This window comes from Oncorhynchus kisutch, linkage group LG19 (assembly GCF_002021735.2).
Source record: "Oncorhynchus kisutch isolate 150728-3 linkage group LG19, Okis_V2, whole genome shotgun sequence".
Lineage (NCBI taxonomy): Eukaryota > Metazoa > Chordata > Actinopteri > Salmoniformes > Salmonidae > Oncorhynchus > Oncorhynchus kisutch.
Window position 1 is genome coordinate 67,241,765 of NC_034192.2, and position 23,508 is coordinate 67,265,272.

General features: G+C 48.0%; 1 protein-coding gene across 1 annotated transcript in view; it reads left to right on the plus strand.

The window, feature by feature from the left end:
* The first annotated feature begins 1,450 nt into the window (after positions 1 to 1,450).
* Positions 1,451 to 23,508, plus strand: part of LOC109884937 (magnesium transporter protein 1) — a 35,692-nt gene continuing 13,634 nt past the window's right edge. The window contains exons 1-6 of the mRNA XM_031797867.1: positions 1,451 to 1,583; positions 3,903 to 4,072; positions 5,662 to 5,779; positions 9,874 to 10,014; positions 11,231 to 11,371; positions 11,463 to 11,552. Of these exons, the coding sequence (XP_031653727.1) occupies positions 1,506 to 1,583; positions 3,903 to 4,072; positions 5,662 to 5,779; positions 9,874 to 10,014; positions 11,231 to 11,371; positions 11,463 to 11,552 (738 nt within the window). The 5' untranslated portion in view covers positions 1,451 to 1,505. The remainder of the gene's footprint in view (positions 1,584 to 3,902; positions 4,073 to 5,661; positions 5,780 to 9,873; positions 10,015 to 11,230; positions 11,372 to 11,462; positions 11,553 to 23,508) is intronic.

Here is a 23,508-nt window from a genome sequence, read left to right on the forward strand (position 1 = left end):
CCTCTCTCATTTTTTTAAGTGGGAGAACTTGCACAATTGGTGGCTGACTAAATACTTTTTTGCCCCACTGTAACAAGGACATGTGACATCCTGGCAAATTTGAGAAAAAACACTTTATATCCGAGTTCTCAGGCGGTTGATGTGTAGGCCGTCATTGTAAATAAGAATTTGTTCTTAACTGACTTGCCTAGTTAAATAAAGGTAAAATAAAAATAATTTTACAAGTTGGCTATGCATATTCATGACAAAGGCTAGTGGCATAGTAGCATCTCTCTCCATTGAATTCAGGCAGTTGACGTCAAAAACCCTTATTGAATATTCAAAAAAGTATTACAATAATCAGATATATCCACCAATCCAAAGAAAGGATAGGCGGGAAGTAGTGTGTCGTCAGTGCTGCTTTGTGGACAACGACTCCCATTGGGCGGAGAGACATGTATCTGGTCAAGGCTTCATAATTCATAAAGGTCATGTTAGTGACCGCTGTTAACTCACACAACAAAATGTAGAGCTAAGATGTCCTGCATTAACCTCAGACCTTATTTTCAGCTTTTATTCCAACACCCTATTCTTTCCCAATACATTTTTCCCATAGGGATGACTGAACGAACCAGAGGTAACTCATTTCTACGTTTTAGGACTACAAGCTGGTGAGCTCTATATCTAGCACACTGAAGTGAGAGAGGGAACAACTAGCTCTGGTCTGTCCCATCTGGTTTATATTAGCAAAAAAAGAAATGCCCCTTTTTCAGGACCCTGTCTTTCAAAGATAATTAATAAAAATCCAAATAACTTCACGATCTTCACAGATCGTTTCCCATGCTTGTTCAATGTCTCTCTGAGACAGGAATGTCAGTGTTCTGCCATGGTCAGCGAAGAGCCAGGATCTCAATCCCATTGAGGACGTCTGGGACTTGTTGGAACGGAGGGTGAGGGCTAGGGCCATTCCCCCCAGAAATGTCCAGGAACTTGCAGGTGCCTTGGTGGAAGAGTGGCGTAACATCTCACAGCAAGACCTGGCAAATCTGGTGCAGTCCATGAGGAGGAGATGCACTGCAGTACTTAATGCAGTTGGTGGCCACACCTGATACTTTTGACCCCCCCCCCCCCCCCCCCTTTGTTCAGGCACACATTATTCCCTTTCTGCTAGTCACATGTCTGTGGAACTTGTTCAGTTTATATCTCGGTCTCAATTGTATATATACACATGTTAAGTATGCTGAAAATAAACGCAGTTGACAGTGAGAGGACGTTTCTTTTTTTGTTGTTGCTGAGTTTGTCTATGATCCCATCCAGCCCAGACCATAAAGAAATAGCCAGCGAGATGACTCTCCCTGGGGGCACCTCCTCCACCGGGCGGGGACAATAAGCAGAGCGGCCCAACCAGGATCTACGGTCTCTTCCTCTATCACGCCATTGGCTCTTGAAGCTGAAATTGTACCAATGGGAATGTAACAGCGAATCCGTGGCCAGACGACTGACGGATAGCGCCTCTGTGAAATAGAATGAACATGTATCTAACTGTGTTGTTTTTGGTGTTGACTTTATATGGTGTCCCTTCAACCGGACAAAAGAAAAAGGAGGTATAGATATTATTCTTAGCGCACGGTGACATAATCATCACACTGCAAGCATCGTAAACTTACTAAATCGCTAACGTTAGCTCATGGGTCTAGCTAGCTAGCTATGAACTTTTAGGCAGGAACCGGTTACCTAGCTAGTTTGCATCGTCGAAATGCTGCAGATATAGCTATCTAGATACTTGTAATAACTAACAAATCACTTATTGACATGGCTATGTTCTATTTGGTCGAAAACTTTTAACCTTCCTGCAGCTATAATCCGCATCTACTAAACTGTTAGCACTTCCGGGTCAGGAAGGCGCCCTCTTTTGGCGCTAGCTAGGAAGTAGATACTTTCCCTCTGAGAGGGGGGGCTAGTTGATGAACTGGTCTGGTATAAGACCCTAACCTCTCTTCTCTCCCTCCAGACCCTGCTCTCTGAGAGGGGGGGCTAGTTGATGAACTGGGCTGGTATACGACCCTAACCTCTCTTCTCTCCCTCCAGACCCTGCTCTCTGAGAGGGGGGGCTAGTTGATGAACTGGGCTGGTATACAACCCTAACCTTTCTTCTCTCCCTCCAGACCCTGCTCTCTGAGAGGGGGGGCTAGTTGATGAACTGGTCTGGTATACGACCCTAACCTCTCTTCTCTCCCTCCAGACCCTGCTCTCTGAGAGGGGGGGGCTAGTTGATGAACTGGTCTGGTATACGACCCTAACCTCTCTTCTCTCCCTCCAGACCCTGCTCTCTGAGAGGGGGGGCTAGTTGATGAACTGGGCTGGTATAAGACCCTAACCTCTCTCCCTCCAGACCCTGCTCTCTGTGAGGGTGGGCTAGTTGATGAACTGGTCTGGTATACGACCCTAACCTCTCTTCTCTCCCTCCAGACCCTGCTCTCTGAGAGGGGGGGCTAGTTGATGAACTGGGCTGGTATAAGACCCTAACCTCTCTTCTCTCTCCCTCCAGACCCTGCTCTCTGAGAGGGGGGGCTAGTTGATGAACTGGGCTGGTATACGACCCTAACCTCTCTCTCCCTCCAGACACTGCTCTCTGAGAGGGGGGGCTAGTTGATGAACTGGTCTGGTATACGACCCTAACCTCTCTTCTCTCCCTCCAGACCCTGCTCTCTGAGAGGGGGGGATAGTTGATGAACTGGGCTGGTATACGACCCTAACCTCTCTTTTCTCTCCCTCCAGACCCTGCTCTCTGAGAGGGGGGGCTAGTTGATGAACTGGGCTGGTATACGACCCTAACCTCTCTCTCCCTCCAGACCCTGCTCTCTGAGAGGGGGGGGCTAGTTGATGAACTGGTCTGGTATACGACCCTAACCTCTCTCTCCCTCCAGACACTGCTCTCTGAGAGGGGGGGATAGTTGATGAACTGGGCTGGTATAAGACCCTATCCTCTCTTCTCTCTCCCTCCAGACCCTGCTCTCTGAGAGGGGGGGGCTAGTTGATGAACTGGTCTGGTATACGACCCTAACCTCTCTTCTCTCCCTCCAGACCCTGCTCTCTGAGAGGGGGGGCTAGTTGATGAACTGGGCTGGTATAAGACCCTAACCTCTCTCTCCCTCCAGACCCTGCTCTCTGTGAGGGTGGGCTAGTTGATGAACTGGTCTGGTATACGACCCTAACCTCTCTTCTCTCCCTCCAGACCCTGCTCTCTGAGAGGGGGGGCTAGTTGATGAACTGGGCTGGTATAAGACCCTAACCTCTCTTCTCTCTCCCTCCAGACCCTGCTCTCTGAGAGGGGGGGCTAGTTGATGAACTGGGCTGGTATACGACCCTAACCTCTCTCTCCCTCCAGACACTGCTCTCTGAGAGGGGGGGCTAGTTGATGAACTGGTCTGGTATACGACCCTAACCTCTCTTCTCTCCCTCCAGACCCTGCTCTCTGAGAGGGGGGGATAGTTGATGAACTGGGCTGGTATACGACCCTAACCTCTCTTTTCTCTCCCTCCAGACCCTGCTCTCTGAGAGGGGGGGCTAGTTGATGAACTGGGCTGGTATACGACCCTAACCTCTCTCTCCCTCCAGACCCTGCTCTCTGAGAGGGGGGGGCTAGTTGATGAACTGGTCTGGTATACGACCCTAACCTCTCTCTCCCTCCAGACACTGCTCTCTGAGAGGGGGGGATAGTTGATGAACTGGGCTGGTATAAGACCCTAACCTCTCTTCTCTCTCCCTCCAGACCCTGCTCTCTGAGAGGGGGGGCTAGTTGATGAACTGGGCTGGTATAAGACCCTAACCTCTCTCTCCCTCCAGACCCTGCTCTCTGAGAGGGGGGGCTAGTTGATGAACTGGGCTGGTATAAGACCCTAACCTTTCTTCTCTCTCTCCAGACTCTGCTCTCTGAGAAGGTAGGTCAGTTGATGGACTGGACAGGGAGAAGAGCTGTGATCCGTATGAACGGGGAGAAGTTCCGTCGCTTTGTGAAGGCTCCTCCCAGGAACTACTCTGTGGTCATCATGTTCACCGCCCTGCAGCCACAGAGACAGTGTGGTGTCTGCAAGTAAGTTCGCTACAGATTGTGACACTACATAATGAGATTTAAACAAAGATTTTTGGTATCCATTTCTTGGGAGTTATCGGGTGGGTAATGTTTGGTGTAGCGCAGGGGATTTTCGACCAACCATAGCTTGGCAATACTGTCTTCGTCCTCATTTAGTGGAAACAGGAGAGTCATAAAAGTGTGTCCGTTTTAATTGTGAAAATAAATACATGATTTGCTCCATGGAGTAATTCTACAATGTGTACACCGCCATGTTGTCCATTTCAAGTCTTCTCTCATTGAGACAGGTGGGTGTTCACCCCAAAGTGATGCATGTCAGGATACTAAGAGAACACTTCAAATAGACAACATGACAGAGTACTTCATAGAGCAAAAAATGTGTTTCTTTTCTCAATTCAGACAAACCTGTCTGCAAGTAACAGCCACAGAGACTGTGTCTAGTCTGCCAGTCAGTAACAGAGACTGCGTCTAGTCTGCCAGTCAGTAACAGAGACTGTGTCTAGTCTGCCAGTCAGTAACAGAGACTGTGTCTAGTCTGCCAGTCAGTAACAGAGACTGTGTCTAGTCTGCCAGTCAAGAACAGAGACTGCGTCTAGTCTGCCAGTCAGTAACAGAGACTGTGTCTAGTCTGCCAGTCAGTAACAGAGACTGTCTAGTCTGCCAGTCAGTAACAGAGACTGTGTCTAGTCTGCCAGTCAGTAACAGAGACTGCGTCTAGTCTGCCAGTCAAGAACAGAGACTGCGTCTAGTCTGCCAGTCAGTAACAGAGACTGTGTCTAGTCTGCCAGTCAGTAACAGAGACTGTGTCTAGTCTGCCAGTCAGTAACAGAGACTGTGTCTAGTCTGCCAGTCAGTAACAGAGACTGTGTCTAGTCTGCCAGTCAGTAACAGAGACTGCGTCTAGTCTGCCAGTCAAGAACAGAGACTGCGTCTAGTCTGCCAGTCAGTAACAGAGACTGTGTCTAGTCTGCCAGTCAGTAACAGAGACTGTGTCTAGTCTGCCAGTCAGTAACAGAGACTGTGTCTAGTCTGCCAGTCAGTAACAGAGACTGCGTCTAGTCTGCCAGTCAAGAACAGAGACTGCGTCTAGTCTGCCAGTCAGTAACAGAGACTGTGTCTAGTCTGCCAGTCAGTAACAGAGACTGTGTCTAGTCTGCCAGTCAGTAACAGAGACTGTGTCTAGTCTGCCAGTCAGTAACAGAGACTGTGTCTAGTCTGCCAGTCAGTAACAGAGACTGTGTCTAGTCTGCCAGTCAGTAACAGAGACTGTCTAGTCTGCCAGTCAGTAACAGAGACTGTGTCTAGTCTGCCAGTCAGTAACAGAGACTGCGTCTAGTCTGCCAGTCAAGAACAGAGACTGTGTCTAGTCTGCCAGTCAGTAACAGAGACTGTGTCTAGTCTGCCAGTAAGGGGTCACATGTTAGTTTTACACATGGTTGGGGCAAATACATGTCATATTATTTGTTTATGGTATGATTTATTCAGCTTGCACTATTCTATTAGTTCCATTGTCCTTGACACACTAAATCATTGGTATCTGAAATATTGAAAGGTATTTGACATGCTGTGTGTGTCCACCCCCACTACAGACAGGCTGACGATGAGTACCAGATCCTAGCTAATTCCTGGCGTTACTCCACTGCCTTCACCAACAAGGTCTTCTTCGCTACCGTCGACTTTGATGAAGGATCTGACGTCTTTCAGATGGTATAACTCTTCTATCTCTTTTAGTTTATTTCACCCTTCACATGTTATTTAGAACCGGCCTGTCTCCCTGGCCGCTAGAACCAGCCTGTCTCCCTGGCCGCTCGAACCGTCCTGTCTCCCTGGCCGCTAGAACCGGCCTGCCTCCCTGGCCGCTAGAACCGGCCTGCCTCCCTGGCCGCTAGAACTGGCCTGCCTCCCTGGCCACTAGAACCGGCCTGTCTCCCTGGCCGCTAGAATCGGCCTGTCTCCCTGGCCGCTAGAACCGGCCTGCCTCCCTGGCCGCTAGAACCGGCCTGTCTCCCTGACTCCCTGAATCAAATCAAATTGATTTATATAGCCCTTCTTACATCAGCTGATATCTCAAAGTGCTGTACAGAAACCCAGCCTAAAACCCTAAACAGCAAGCAATGCAGGTGTAGAAGCACGGTTGCTAGGAAAAACTCCCTAGAAAGGCCAGAACCTAGGAAGAAACCTAGAGAGGAACCAGGCTCTGAGGGGTGGCCAGTCCTCTTCTGGCTGTGCCGGGTGGAGATTATAACAGAACATGGCCAAGATGTTCAAATGTTCATAGATGACCAGCATGGTCAAATAATAATAATCACAGTAGTTGTCGAGGTTGCAACAGGTCAACACCTCAGGAGTAAATGTCAGTTGGCTTTTCATAGCCGATCATTAGGATTATCTCTGCCACTCCTGCTATCTCTAGAGAGTTGAAAACAGCAGGTCTTGGACAGGTAGCATGTCCGGTGAACAGGGCAGGGTTCCATAGCCGCAGGCAGAACAGTTGAAACTGGAGCAGCAGCACGGCCAGGTGGACTGGCGACAGCAAGGAGTAGTCCTGCCAGGTAGTCCTGAGGCATGGTCCTAGGGCTCAGGTCCCCCGAGAGAGAGAAAGAAAGAAAGAGAGAATTAGAGAATTAAATTCACACAGGACACCGGATAAGACAGGAGAAATACTCCAGATATAACAAACTGACCCCAGCCCCCCGACACATAAACTACTGCAGCATAAATACTGGAGGCTGAGACAGGAGGGGTCAGGTTACTCTGTGGCCCCATCCGATGATACCCCCGGGCAGGGCCAAACAGGCAGGATATAACCCCACCCACTTTGCTTAAGCACAGCACACACACCACTAGAGGGATATCTTCAACCACCAACTTACCATCCTGAGACAAGGCCGAGTATAGCCCACAAAGATCTCCGCCACGGCACAACTCAAGGGGGGCGCCAACCCAGACAGGAAGACTCGGACCCAGACTCAACCCACTCAAGTGACGCACCCCTCCTAGGGACGGCATGGAAGAGCACCAATAACTCAGTCTCCGTAATAGGGTTAGAGGCAGAGAATCCCAGTGGAGAGAGGGGAACCGGCCAGGCAGAGACAGCAAGGGCGGTTCGCTGCTCCAGAGCCTTTCCGTTCACCTTCACACTCCTGGGCCAGACTACACTCAATCATAGGACCTACTGAAGAGATGAGTCTTCAATAAAGACTTAAAGGTTGAGACCGAGTTTGCGTCTCTGACATGGGTAGGCAGACCGTTCCATAAAAATGGAGCTCTATAGGAGAAAGCCCTGCCTCCAGCTGTTTGCTTAAAAATTATAGGGACAATTAGGAGGCCTGCGTCTTGTGACCGTAGCGTACGTGTAGGTATGTACGGCAGGACCAAATCAGAGAGATAGGTAGGAGCAAGCCCATGTAAAGCTTTGTAGGTTAGCAGTAAAACCTTGAAATCAGTCCTTGCCTTGACAGGAAGCCAGTGTAGGGAGGCTAGCACTGGAGTAATATGATCACATTTTTTGGTTCTCGTCAGGATTCTAGCAGCCGTGTTTAGCACTAACTGAAGTTTATTTAGTGCTTTATCCGGGTAGCCCGGAAAGTAGAGCATTGCAGTAGTCTAACCTAGAAGTAACAAAAGCATGGATTAATTTTTCTGCATCATTTTTGGACTGAAGGTTTCAGATTTTTGCAATGTTACGTAGATGGAAAAAAAGCTGTCCTTGAAATGGTCTTGATATGTTCTTCAAAAGAGAGATCAGGGTCTAGAGTAACGCCGAGGTCCTTCACAGTTTTATTTGAGACGACTGTACAACCATCAAGATGAATTGTCAGATCCAACAGAAGATCTCTTTGTTTCTTGGGACCTAGAACAAGCATCTCTGTTTTGTCTAAGTTTAAAATTAGAACATTTGCAGCCATCCACTTCCTTATGTCTGAAACACAAGCTTCCAGGGAGGGCAATTTTGGGGCTTTGCCATGTTTCATTGAAATGTACTGCTGTGTATCGTCCACATAGCAGTGAAAGTTAACATTATGTTTCTGAATGACATCCCCAAGAGGTAAAATTATATAGTGAAAACAATAGTGGTCCTAAAACGGAACCTTGAGGAACAACGACATTTACAGTTGATTTGAGGACAAACCATCCACAGAGACAAACTAATATCTTTCCGACAGCTAAGATCTCAACCAGACCAGAACTTGTCCGTGTAGACCAATTTGGGTTTCCAATCTCTCCAAAAGATTGTGGTGATCAATGGTATCAAAAGCAGTTCTAAGTACTAGGAGCACGAGGACAGATGCAGAGCCTTGGTCTGGCGCCATTAAAAGGCCATTTACCACCTTCACAAGTGCAGTCTTAGTGCTATGATTGGGTCTAAAACCAGACTGAAGTATAGTAGTAGTTATATACACTGCTTAAAAAAAAAAAGGGAACACTTAAACAACACAATGTAACTCCAAGTCAATCACACTTCTGTGAAATCAAACTGTCCACTTAGGAAGCAACACTGATTGACAATAAATTTCACATGCTGTTGTGCAAATGGAATAGACAACAGGTGGAAATTATAGGCAATTAGCAAGACACCCCAAATAAAGGAGTGGTTCTGCTGTTGGTGACTACAGACCACTTCTCAGTTCCTATGCTTCCTGGCTGATGTTTTGGTTACTTTTGAATGCTGGCGGTGCTTTCACTCTAGTGGTAGCATGAGACGGAGTCTACAACCCACACAAGTGGCTCAGGTAGTGCAGCTCATCCAGGATGGGGCATCAATGCGAGCTGTGTCTGTCAGCGTAGTGTCCAGAGCATGGAGGCGCTACCAGGAGACAGGCCAGTACATCAGGAGACGTGGAGGAGGCCGTAGGAGGGCAACAACCCAGCAGCAGGACCTCTACCTCCGCCTTTGTGCAAGGAGGAGCACTGCCAGAACCCAAGACCTCATGTGGCTGGAGTGTGTCAGCAGTTCCTGCAAGAGGAAGGCATTGATGCTATGGACTGGCCCGCCCGTTCCCCAGACCTGAATCCAATTGAGTACATCTGGGACATCATGTCTCGCTCCATCCACCAACGCCACGTTGCACCACAGACTGTCCAGGAGTTGGCGGATGCTTTAGTCCTGGTCTGGGAGGAGATCCCTCAGGAGACCATCCGCCACCTCATCAGGAGCATGCCCAGGCGTTGTAGGGAGGTCATACAGGCACGTGGAGGCCACACACACTACTGAGCCTCATTTTGACTTGTTTTAAGGACATTACATCAAAGTTGGATCAGCCTGTAGTGTGGTTTTCCACTTAAATTTTGAGTGTGACTCCAAATCCAGACCTCCATGGGTTGATAACTTTGATTTCCATTTATAATTTGTGTGTGATTTTGTTGTCAGCACATTCAACTATGTAAAGAAAAAAGTATTTAATAAGAATATTTCATTCATTCAGATCTAGGATGTGTTATTTTAGAGTTCCCTTTATTTGTTTGAGCAGTGTATATGTTATTTGTGTATATAGTAGTAGTTAAGTAGTATTTGTGTATATAGTAGTAGTTAAGTAGTATTTGTGTATATAGTAGTATTTATATATCTGTGTTGTTTGTGTATATAGTAGTAGTTAAGTAATATTTGTGTATATAGTAGTAGTTAAGTAGTATTTGTGTACATAGTAGTAGTTATATATCTGTGTTATTTGTGTATATAGTAGTAGTTAAGTAGTATTTGTGTGTGTATTTAGTAGTATTATATTTCTGTGTTATTTGTGTATATAGTAGTAGTATTTGTGTATATAGTAGTATTTATATATCTGTCTTTGTCTCCCCAGTTGAATATGAACTCGGCTCCCTCCTTCATCCATTTCCCTGCTAAAGGGAAGCCTAAGAAGTCTGACTCCTATGAGCTGCAGGTCAGAGGCTTTGCTGCAGAACAGCTGGCCCGCTGGGTCGGGGACCGCACTGACGTACAGGTAGCCCCTCCTGACCTCTCACCTCTTCACCTTTCACTGATGTACAGGTAGCCCCTCCTGACCTCTCACCTCTTCACCTTTCACTGACGTACAGCTGGCCCCTCCTGACCTCTCACCTCTTCACCTTTCACTGATGTACAGGCAGCCCCTCCTGACCTCTCACCTCTTTACCTTTCACTGATGTACAGGTAGCCCCTCCTGACCTCTCACCTCTTCACCTTTCACTGATGTACAGGTAGCCCCTCCTGACCTCTCACCTCTTCACCTTTCACTGACGTACAGCTGGCCCCTCCTGACCTCTCACCTCTTCACCTTTCACTGATGTACAGGCAGCCCCTCCTGACCTCTCACCTTTTCACCTTTCACTGATGTACAGGTAGCCCCTCCTGACCTCTCACCTCTTCACCTTTCACTGATGTACAGGTAGCCCCTCCTGACCTCTCACCTCTTCACCTTTCACTGATGTACAGGTAGCCCCTCCTGACCTCTCACCTCTTCACCTTTCACTGATGTACAGGTAGCCCCTCCTGACCTCTCACCTCTTCACCTTTCACTGGTGTACAGGTAGCCCCTCCTGACCTCTCACCTCTTCACCTTTGACTGACGTACAGGTAGCCCCTCCTGACCTCTCACCTCTTCACCTTTCACTGACGTACAGCTGGCCCCTCCTGACCTCTCACCTCTTCACCTTTCACTGATGTACAGGTAGCCCCTCCTGACCTCTCACCTCTTCACCTTTCACTGGTGTACAGGTAGCCCCTCCTGACCTCTCACCTCTTCACCTTTCACTGATGTACAGGTAGCCCCTCCTGACCTCTCACCTCTTCACCTTTCACTGATGTACAGGTAGCCCCTCCTGACCTCTCACCTCTTCACCTTTCACTGATGTACAGGTAGCCCCTCCTGACCTCTCACCTCTTCACCTTTCACTGATGTACAGGTAGCCCCTCCTGACCTCTCACCTCTTCACCTTTCACTGACGTACAGGTAGCCCCTCCTGACCTCTCACCTCTTCACCTTTCACTGACGTACAGGTAGCCCCTCCTGACCTCTCACCTCTTCACCTTTCACTGACGTACAGGTAGCCCCTCCTGACCTCTCACCTCTTCACCTTTCAACTCTCACTCTAAGACTCTGCGTAATGTATTAGTCTGTGTTTATATGTATAGATGTGGGTGATCAGGCTGACTGTGTGTATGTCTCTCTCTCTGTGTAGATCCGTGTGATCCGTCCTCCTAACTATGCAGGGCCGTTGATGCTGGGATTCCTGCTGGCAGTCATAGGAGGACTGGCTTACCTCCGCAGAAACAACCTGGAATTCCTCTACAACAAGAACGTCTGGGCCTTCTCTGCTCTGGTAGGAACACACTGGTTCATTATGTAGCTGACTATCAAAGTTATGGATGAATAAGTGTTGAGTCATTGTCAACGGTGTGTGTTCTCTCTAGTGTTTCTGCCTGATCATGACTTCAGGTCAGATGTGGAACCACATTAGAGGACCTCCCTACGCCCACAAGAACCCCACCACTGGACAAGTGGTACGTCCCTCTCTCTCTCTATAGATATCTCTTAACCCCACCACTGGACTAGTGGTACGTCCCTCTCTCTCTCTATAGATATCTCTTAACCCCACCACTGGACAAGTGGTACGTCCCTCTCTCTCTCTATAGATATCTCTTAACCCCACCACTGGACTAGTGGTACGTCCCTCTCTCTCTCTATAGATATCTCTTAACATAACCCCACCACTGGACTAGTGGTACGTCCCTCTCTCTCTCTATAGATATCTTAACCCCACCACTGGACAAGTGGTACGTCCCTCTCTCTCTCTATAGATATCTCTTAACCCCACCACTGGACTAGTGGTACGTCCATCTCTCTCTCTATAGATATCTCTTAACCCCACCACTGGACAAGTGGTACGTCCCTCTCTCTCTCTATAGATATCTCTTAACCCCACCACTGGACTAGTGGTACGTCCCTCTCTCTCTCTATAGATATCTCTTAACCCCACCACTGGACTAGTGGTACGTCCCTCTCTCTCTCTATAGATATCTCTTAACCCCACCACTGGACAAGTGGTACGTCCCTCTCTCTCTCTCTATAGATATCTCTTAACCCCACCACTGGACTAGTGGTACGTCCCTCTCTCTCTCTATAGATATCTCTTAACATAACCCCACCACTGGACTAGTGGTACGTCCCTCTCTCTCTCTATAGATATCTTAACCCCACCACTGGACTAGTGGTACGTCCCTCTCTCTCTCTATAGATATCTCTTAACATAACCCCACCACTGGACTAGTGGTACGTCCCTCTCTCTCTCTATAGATATCTCTTAACCCCACCACTGGACTAGTGGTACGTTCCTCTCTCTCTCTATAGATATCTCTTAACCCCACCACTGGACAAGTGGTACGTCCCTCTCTCTCTCTATAGATATCTCTTAACATAACCCCACCACTGGACTAGTGGTACGTCCCTCTCTCTCTCTATAGATATCTCTTAACCCCACCACTGGACTAGTGGTACGTCCCTCTCTCTCTCTATAGATATCTCTTAACATAACCCCACCACTGGACTAGTGGTACATCCCTCTCTCTCTATAGATATCTCTTAACATAACCCCACCACTGGACTAGTGGTACGTCCCTCTCTCTCTCTCTATAGATGTCTCTTAATCCCACCACTGGACTAGTGGTACGTCCCTCTCTCTCTCTATAGATATCTCTTAACCCCACCACTGGACTAGTGGTACGTCCCTCTCTCTCTCTATAGATATCTCTTAACCCCACCACTGGACTAGTGGTACGTCCCTCTCTCTCTCTATAGATATCTCTTAACCCCACCACTGGACTAGTGGTACGTCCCTCTCTCTCTCTATAGATATCTCTTAACCCCACCACTGGACTAGTGGTACGTCCCTCTCTCTCTCTATAGATATCTCTTAACCCCACCACTGGACTAGTGGTACGTCCCTCTCTCTCTCTCTATAGATGTCTCTTAATCCCACCACTGGACTAGTGGTACGTCCCTCTCTCTCTCTCTATAGATATCTCTTAACCCCACCACTGGACTAGTGGTACGTCCCTCTCTCTCTCTATAGATATCTCTTAACCCCACCACTGGACTAGTGGTACGTCCCTCTCTCTCTCTATAGATGTCTCTTAACCCCACCACTGGACTAGTGGTACGTCCCTCTCTCTCTCTATAGATATCTCTTAACCCCACCACTGGACTAGTGGTACGTCCCTCTCTCTCTCTATAGATATCTCTTAACCCCACCACTGGACTAGTGGTACGTCCCTCTCTCTCTCTATAGATATCTCTTAACCCCACCACTGGACTAGTGGTACGTCCCTCTCTCTCTCTATAGATATCTCTTAACCCCACCACTGGACTAGTGGTACGTCCCTCTCTCTCTCTATAGATATCTCTTAACCCCACCACTGGACTAGTGGTACGTCCCTCTCTCTCTCTATAGATATCTCTTAAACCCCACCACTGGACTAGTGGTACGTCCCTCTCTCTCTCTATAGATGTCTCTTAATATAACCCCACCACTGGACAAGTGGTACGTCCCTCTCTCTCTCTATAGATATCTCTTAACATAACCCCACCACTGGACAAGTGGTACGTCCCTCTCTCTCTCTATAGATATCTCTTAACATAACCCCACCACTGGACTAGTGGTACGTCCCTCTCTCTCTCTATAGATATCTCTTAACCCCACCACTGGACTAGTGGTACGTCCCTCTCTCTCTCTATAGATATCTCTTAACCCCACCACTGGACTAGTGGTACGTCCCTCTCTCTCTCTATAGATATCTCTTAACCCCACCACTGGACAAGTGGTACGTCCCTCTCTCTCTCTATAGATATCTCTTAACCCCACCACTGGACTAGTGGTACGTCCCTCTCTCTCTCTATAGATATCTCTTAACATAACCCCACCACTGGACTAGTGGTACGTCCCTCTCTCTCTCTATAGATATCTCTTAACCCCACCACTGGACTAGTGGTACGTCCCTCTCTCTCTCTCTATAGGTATCTCTTAACCCCACCACTGGACAAGTGGTACGTCCCTCTCTCTCTCTATAGATATCTCTTAACCCCCACCACTGGACAAGTGGTACGTCCCTCTCTCTCTCTATAGATATCTCTTAACCCCACCACTGGACTAGTGGTACGTCCCTCTCTCTCTCTATAGATATCTCTTAACGTAACCCCACCACTGGACTAGTGGTACGTCCCTCTCTCTCTCTCTATAGATATCTCTTAACCCCACCACTGGACTAGTGGTACGTACCTCTCTCTCTCAATAGATATCTCTTAACCCCACCACTGGACAAGTGGTACGTCCCTCTCTCTCTCTATAGATGTCTCTTAACCCCACCACTGGCCTAGTGGTACGTCCCTCTCTCTCTCTATAGATGTCTCTTAACCCCACCACTGGACTAGTGGTACGTCACTCTCTCTCAACCCCACCACTGGACTAGTGGTACGTCCCTCTCTCTCTCTATAGATATCTCTTAACCCCACCACTGGACAAGTGGTACGTCCCTCTCTCTCTCTATAGATATCTCTTAACCCCACCACTGGGACAAGTGGTACGTCCCTCTCTCTCTCTATAGATGTCTCTTAACCCCACCACTGGACTAGTGGTACGTCCCTCTCTCTCTCTATAGATATCTCTTCACATAACCCCACCACTGGACTAGTGGTACGTCCCTCTCTCTCTCTATAGATATCTCTTAACCCCACCACTGGACTAGTGGTACGTCCCTCTCTCTCTCTATAGATATCTCTTAACCCCACCACTGGACTAGTGGTACGTCCCTCTCTCTCTCTCTAATAGATATCTCTTAACCCCACCACTGGACTAGTGGTACGTCCCTCTCTCTATCTATAGATATCTCTTAACCCCACCACTGGACAAGTGGTACGTCCCTCTCTCTCTCTATAGATATCTCTTAACCCCACCACTGGACTAGTGGTACGTCCCTCTCTCTCTCTATAGATATCTCCTTAACGTAACCCCACCACTGACTAGTGGTACGTCCCTCTCTCTCTCTCTATAGATATCTCTTAACCCCACCACTGGACTAGTGGTACGTACCTCTCTCTCTCAATAGATATCTCTTAACCCCACCACTGGACAAGTGTTACGTCCCTCTCTCTCTCTATAGATGTCTCTTAACCCCACCACTGGCCTAGTGGTACGCCCTCTCTCTCTCTATAGATGTCTCTTAACCCCACCACTGGACTAGTGGTACGTCCCTCTCTCTCAAACCCCACCACTGGACTAGTGGTACGTCCCTCTCTCTCTCTATAGATATCTCTTAACCCCACCACTGGACAAGTGGTACGTCCCTCTCTCTCTCTATAGATATCTCTTAACCCCACCACTGGACAAGTGGTACGTCCCTCTCTCTCTCTATAGATGTCTCTTAACCCCACCACTGGACTAGTGGTACGTCCCTCTCTCTCTCTATAGATATCTCTTCACATAACCCCACCACTGGACTAGTGGTACGTCCCTCTCTCTCTCTATAGATATCTCTTAAACGTAACCCCACCACTGGACTAGTGGTACGTCCCTCTCTCTCTCTATAGATATCTCTTAACCCCACCACTGGACTAGTGGTACGTACCTCTCTCTCTCTATAGATATCTCTTAACCCCACCACTGGGACAAGTGGTAACGTCCCTCTCTCTCTCTATAGATGTCTCTTAACCCCACCACTGGCCTAGTGGTACGTCCCTCTCTCTCTCTATAGATGTCTCTTAAACCCCACCACTGGACTAGTTGTATGTCCCTCTCTCTCTCTATACATATCTCTTAACATAACCCCACCACTGGACTAGTGGTACGTCCCTCTCTCTCTCTAATAGATATCTCTTAAACCCACCACTGGACTAGTGGTACGTCCCTCTCTCTCTCTATAGATATCTTCTTAACCCCACCACTACTGGGACTATGGTACGTACCTCTCTCTCTCTATAGATATCTCTTAACCCCACCACTGGACAAGTGGTACGTCCCTCTCTCTCTCTATAGATGTCTCTTAACCCCACCACTGGCCTAGTGGTACGTCCCTCCTCCTCTCTATAGATGTCTCTTAACCCCACCACTGGACTAGTTGTATGTCCCTCTCTCTCTCTATACATAATCTTCTTAACAATAACCCCACCACTGGACTAGTGGTACGTCCCTCTCTCTCTCTATAGATATCTCTTAACCCCACCACTGGACTCGTGGTACGTCCCTCTCTCTCTCTATAGATATCTCTTAACCCCACCACTGGACTAGTGGTACGTCCCTCTCTCTCTCTATAAGATATCTCTTAACCCCACCACTGGACAAGTGGTACGTCCCTCTCTCTCTCTATAGATATCTCTTAACCCCACCACTGGACTAGTGGTACGTCCCTCTCTCTCTCTATAGAATATCTCTTAACATAACCCCACCACTGGAACTAGTGGTACGTCCTCTCTCTCTCTATAGATATCTTAAACCCGCACCACTGGACTAGTGGTACGTCCCTCTCTCTCTCTATAGATATCTCTTAACATAACCCCACCACTGGACTAGTGGTACGTCCCTCTCTCTCTCTATAGATATCTCTTAACCCCACCACTGGACTAGTGGTACGTTCCTCTCTCTCTCTATAGATATCTCTTAACCCCACCACTGGACAAGTGGTACGTCCCTCTCTCTCTCTATAGATATCTCTTAACATAACCCCCACCACTGGACTAGTGGTACGTCCCTCTCTCTCTCTATAGATATCTCTTAACCCCACCACTGGACTAGTGGTACGTCCCTCTCTCTCTCTATAGATATCTCTTAACATAACCCCACCACTGACTAGTGGTACATCCCTCTCTCTCTATAGATCTATCATAACCCCACCACTGGACTAGTGGTACGTCCCTCTCTCTCTCTATAGATGTCTCTTAATCCCACCACTGGACTAGTGGTACGTCCCTCTCTCTCTCTATAGATATCTCTTAACCCCACACACTGGACTAGTGGTACGTCCCTCTCTCTCTCTATAGATATCTCTTAACCCCACCACTGGACTAGTGGTACGTCCCTCTCTCTCTCTATAGATATCTCTTAACCCCACCACTGGACTAGTGGTACGTCCCTCTCTCTCTATAGATATCTCTTAACCCCACCACTGGACTAGTGGTACGTCCCTCTCTCTCTCTATAGATATCTCTTAACCCCACCACTGGACTAGTGGTACGTCCCTCTCTCTCTCTATAGATATCTCTTAACCCCACCACTGGACAAGTGGTACGTCCCTCTCTCTCTCTCTATAGATGTCTCTTAATCCCACCACTGGACTAGTGGTACGTCCCTCTCTCTCTCTTATAGATATCTCTTAACCCCACCACTGGACTAGTGGTACGTCCCTCTTCTCTCTATAGATATCTCTTAACCCCACCACTGGACTAGTGGTACGTCCCTCTCTCTCTCTATAGATGTCTCTAATAAACCCCCACTGGACAAGTGGTACGTCCCTCTCTCCTCTATAGATCTCTCTAACATAACCCCACCACTGGACTAGTGGTACGTCCCTCTCCTCTCTATAGATATCTCTTAACCCCACCACTGGACTAGTGGTACGTCCCTCTCTCTTCTCTATAGATATCTCTTAACCCACCATGGACTAGTGGTACGTCCCTCTCTCTCTCTATACAATTCTCTTAACCCCACACCTGGACTAGTGGTACGTCCCTCTCTCTCTCTATAGATATCTCTTAACCCACCACTGGACTAGTGGTACGTCCCTCTCTCTCTCTAAGGTATCTCTTAACCCCACCACACTGGACAAGTGGTACGTCCCTCTCTCTCTATAGATATCTCTTAACCCCACCACTGAACAAGTGGTTACGTCCCTCTCTCTCTCTATAGATCTTCTTAACCCCACCACTGGACTAGTGGTACGTCCCTCTCTCTCTCTAGATGATATCTCTTAACGTAACCCCACCACTGGACTAGTGGTACGTCCCTCTCTCTCTCTATAGATATCTCTTAAACCCACCACTGGACTAGTGGTACGTCCCTCTCTCTCTCATAGATATCTACACCCCACCACTGGACAAGTGTACGTTCCCTCTCTCTCTCTATAGATCTCTTAACCCCACCACTGGACTAGTGGTACGTCCCTCTCTCTCTCTATAGATGTCTCTTAACCCCACCACTGGACTAGTGGTACGTCACTCTCTCTCAACCCCACCACTGGACTAGTGGTACGTCCCTCTCTCTCTATAGATATCTCTTAACCCCACCACTGGACTAGTGGTACGTTCCCTCTTCTCTTCTATAGATATCTCTTAACCCCACCACTGGACAAGTGGTACGTCCCTCTCTCTCTCTATAGATGTCTCTTAACCCCACCACTGGACTAGTGGTACGTCTCCCTCTCTCTCTATAGATATCTCTTAACATAACCCACCACTGGACTAGTGGTACGTCCCTCTCTCTCTCTATAGAGATATCTCTTAACCCCACCACTGGATAGTGGTACGTCCCTCTCTCCTCTATAGATATCTCTTAAACCCCACCACTGGACTAGTGGTACGTCCCTCTCTCTCTCTATAGATAATCTCTTAACCCCACCACTGGACTAGTGGTACGTCCTCTCTCTCTCTATAGATATCTCTAACCCCACCACTGGACAAGTGGTACGTCCCTCTCTCTCTCTCTATAGATACTCTTAACCCACCACTGGACTAGTGGTAGGTGACGTCCCTCTCTCTCTCTATAGTATCTCTCGTAACCCCACCACGGACTAGTGGTACGTCCCTCTCTCTCTCTATAGATATCTCTTAAACCCAACCACTGGACTAGTGGTACGTACCTCTCTCTCTCTATAGATATATCTTAAACCACACCACTGGACAGTGGTACGTCCCTCTCTCTCTCTATAGATATCTCTAACCCCACCACTGGACTAGTGGTACGTCCCTCTCTCTCTCTATAGATGTCTCTTAACCCCACCACTGGACTAGTGGTACGTCCCTCTCTCTCTCTATAGATATCCGCTTAACCCACCATGGATTGGTACGTCCCTCTCTCTCTCTCTATAGATATCTCTTAACCCCACCACTGGACTAGTGGTACGTCCCTCTCTCTCTCTCTATAGATGTCATCTAACCCCACCACTGGACTAGTGGTACGTCCTCTCTCTCTCTCTAGATAGATCTCTTATTAACCCCCACCACTGGACTAGTGGTACGTCCCTCTCTCTCTCTCATAGATATCTCTTAACCCCACCACTGGACAGTGGTACGTCCCTCTCTCTCTATATAGATATCTCTTTAACCCCACCACTGGACTAGTGGTACGTCCCTCTCTCTCTCTATAGATATCTCTTAACCCAACCACTGGACTAGTGTTACGTCCCTCTCTCTCTCTATAGATATCTCTTAACCCCANACCCCACCACTGGACTAGTGGTACGTACCCTCTCTCTCCTCTATAGATATCTCTTAACCCCCACCACTGGACAAGTGGTACGTCCCTCTCTCTCTCTCTATAGCTGTCTCTTAACCCCACCACTGGCCTAGTGGTACGTCCCTCTCTCTCTCTATAGATGTCTCTTAACCCCACCCCACCATGGACTAGTGTATGTCCCTCTCTCTCTCTATCATATCTCTTAACATAACCCCCCACCCCTGGACTAGTGTACTCCCTCCTCTCTCTCTCTCATCTATAGATATCTCTTAACCCCACCCACTGGACTAGTGGTACGTCCCTCTCTCTCTCTATAGATATCTCTTAACCCACACTGGACTAGTGGTACGTCCCTCTCTCTCTCTATAGATATTCTCTTAACCCCCACCACTGGACTAGTGGTACGTCCTCTCTCTATCTATAGATATCTCTTAACCCCACCACTACTAGTGGTACGTCCCTCTCTCTCTCTCTAGATATCTCTTAACCCAACCACTGGACTAGTGGTACGTCCCTCTCTCTCTCTATAGATATCTCTTAAACCCCCACCACTGGACTAGTGGTACGTCCCTCTCTCTCTCATAGATATCTCTTAACCTACACCCCACCACTGGACTAGTGGTACGTCCCTCTCTCTCTCTATAGATATCTCTTAACCCCACCACTGGACTAGTGGTACGTCCTCTCTCTCTCTATAGATATCTCTTAACATACCCACCACTGGACTAGTGGTACGTCCCTCTTCTCTCTCTATAGATATCTCTTAACCCCACCACTGGACTAGTGGTACGTCCCTCTCTTTCTCTATAGATATCTCTTAACCCCACCACTGGACTAGTGGTACGTCCCTCTCTCTCTCTATAGATATCTCTTAACCCCACCACTGGACTAGTGGTACGTCCCTCTCTCTCTCTATAATATCCTTAACGTAACCCCACCACTGGACAAGTGGTACGTCCCTCTCTCTCTCTATAGATATCTCTTAACCCCACCACTGGACTAGTGGTACGTCCCTCTCTCTCTCTATAGATATCTCTTAAACCCCACCACTGGACTAGTGGTACGTCCCTCTCTCTCTCTATAGATATCTCTTACACCCCACCACTGGACTAGTGGTACGTCCCTCTCTCTCTCTATAGATATCTCTTAACCCCACCACTGGACTAGTGGTACGTCCCTCTCTCTCTCTATAGATATCTCTTACATAACCCCACCACTGACTAGTGGTACGTCCCTCTCTCTCTCTATAGATATCTCTTAACCCCACCACTGGACTAGTGGTATCGTCCCCTCTCTCTCTCTATAGATATCTCTTAACCCCACCCCTGGACTAGTGGTACGTCCCTCTCTCTCTCCATAGATATCTCTTAACCCCACCACTGGACTAGTGGTACGTCCCTCTCTCTCTCTATAGATATCTCTTAAACCCAACCCCACCACTGGACTAGTGGTACGTCCCTCTCTCTCTCTATAGATATCTCTTCACATAACCCCACCACTGGACTAGTGGTACGTCCTTCCTCTCTCTATAGATATCTCTTAACCCCACCACTGGACAAGTGGTACGTCCCTCTCTCTCTCTCTCTAGATATCTCTTAACCCCACCACTGGACTAGTGGTACGTCCCTCTCTCTCTCTATAGATATCTCTTAACCCCACCACTGGACTAGTGTACGTCCCTCTCTCTCTCTATAGATATCTCTTAACATAACCCCACCACTGGACTAGTGGTACGTCCCTCTCTCTCTCTATAGATATCTCTTAACTTAACCCCACCACTGGACAAGTGGTACGTCCCTCTCTCTCTCTATAGATATCTCTTAACCCCACCACTGGACTAGTGGTACGTCCCTCTCTCTCTCTTAGATATCTCTTAACTCAACCCCACCACTGACTAGTGGTACGTCCCTCTCTCTCTCTATAGATGTCTCTTAACCCACCACTGGACAAGTGGTACGTCCCTCTCTCTCTCTCTATAGATGTCTCCTAACCCACCACTGGACTAGGTGTGTACGTCCCTCTCTCTCTCTATACATATCTCTTCACATAACCCCACCACTGGACTAGTGGTACGTCCCTCTCTCTCTCTATAGATATACTCTTTAACCCCACCACTGGACTAGTGGTACGTCCCTCTCTTCTCTATAGATATCTCTTAACCCCACCACTGGACTAGTGGTACGTCCCTCTCTCTCTCTATAGATATCTCTTAACCCACCACTGGACTAGTGGTACGTCCCTCTCTCTATCTATAGATATCTCTTAACCCCACCACTGGACTAGTGGTACGTCCCTCTCTCTCTCTCTATAGATATCTCTTAACCCCACCACTGGACTAGTGGTACGTCCCTCTCTCTCTCTATAGATATCTCTAACCCCACCACTGGACTAGTGGTACGTCCCTCTCTCTCTCTATAGATATCTCTTAACCCCACCACTGACTAGTGGTACGTCCCTCTCTCTCTCTATAGATATCTCTTAACCCCACCACTGGACTAGTGTACGTCCTTCTCTCTCTCATATAGATATCTCTAACATAAACCCCACCACTGGACTAGTTGGTACGTCCCTCTCTCTCTCTATAGATATCTCTTAACCCCACCACTGGACTAGTGGTACGTCCCTTCTCTTTCTCTATAGATATCTCTTAACCCACCACTGGACTAGTGGTACGTCCCTCTCTCTCTCTATAGATATCTCTTAACCCCACCACTGACTAGTGGTACGTCCCTCTCTCTCTCTATAGATATCTCTTAACGTAACCCCACCACTGGACAAGTGGTACGTCCCTCTCTCTCTCTATAGATATCTCTTAACGTAACCCCACCACTGGACTAGTGGTACGTCCCTCTCTCTCTCTATAGATATCTCTAACCCCCCACTGGACTAGTGGTACGTCCCCTCTCTCTCTCTATAGATATCTCTTAACCCCACCACTGGACTAGTGGTACGTCCCTCTCTCTCTCTATAGATATCTCTTAACGTAACCCCACCACTGGACTAGTGGTACGTCCCTCTCTCTCTCTATAGATATCTCTTAACCCCACCACTGGACTAGTGGTACGTCCCTCTCTCTCTCTATAGATATCTCTTAACCCCACCACTGGACTAGTGGTACGTCCCTCTCTCTCTCTATAGATATCTCTTAACCCCACCACTGGACTAGTGGTACATCCCTCTCTCTCTCTCTATAGATATCTCTTAACATAACCCCACCACTGGACTAGTGGTACGTCCCTCTCTCTCTCTATAGATATCTCTTAACCCCACCACTGGACTAGTGGTACGTCCCTCTCTCTCTCTATAGATATCTCTTAACCCCACCACTGGACTAGTGGTACGTCCCTCTCTCTCTCTATAGATATCTCTTCACATAACCCCACCACTGGACTAGTGGTACGTCCCTCTCTCTCTCTATAGATATCTCTTAACCCCACCACTGGACTAGTGGTACGTCCCTCTCTCTCTCTATAGATATCTCTTAACCCCACCACTGGACTAGTGGTACGTCCCTCTCTCTCTCTATAGATGTCTCTTAACCCCACCACTGGACAAGTGGTACGTCCCTCTCTCTCTCTATAGATGTCTCCTAACCCCACCACTGGACTAGTGGTACGTCCCTCTCTCTCTCTATAGATATCTCTTCACATACCCCACCACTGGACTAGTGGTACGTCCCTCTCTCTCTCTATAGATATCTCTTAACCCCACCACTGGACTAGTGGTACGTCCCTCTCTCTCTCTATAGATATCTCTTAACCCCACCACTGGACTAGTGGTACGTCCCTCTCTCTCTCTATAGATGTCTCTTAACCCCACCACTGGACTAGTGGTACGTCCCTCTCTCTCTCTATAGATATCTCTTAACCCCACCACTGGACTAGTGGTACGTCCCTCTCTCTCTCTATAGATATCTCTTAACCCCACCACTGGACAAATGGTACGTCCCTCTCTCTCTCTATAGATGTCTCTTAACCCCACCACTGGACTAGTGGTACGTCCCTCTCTCTATACATATCTCT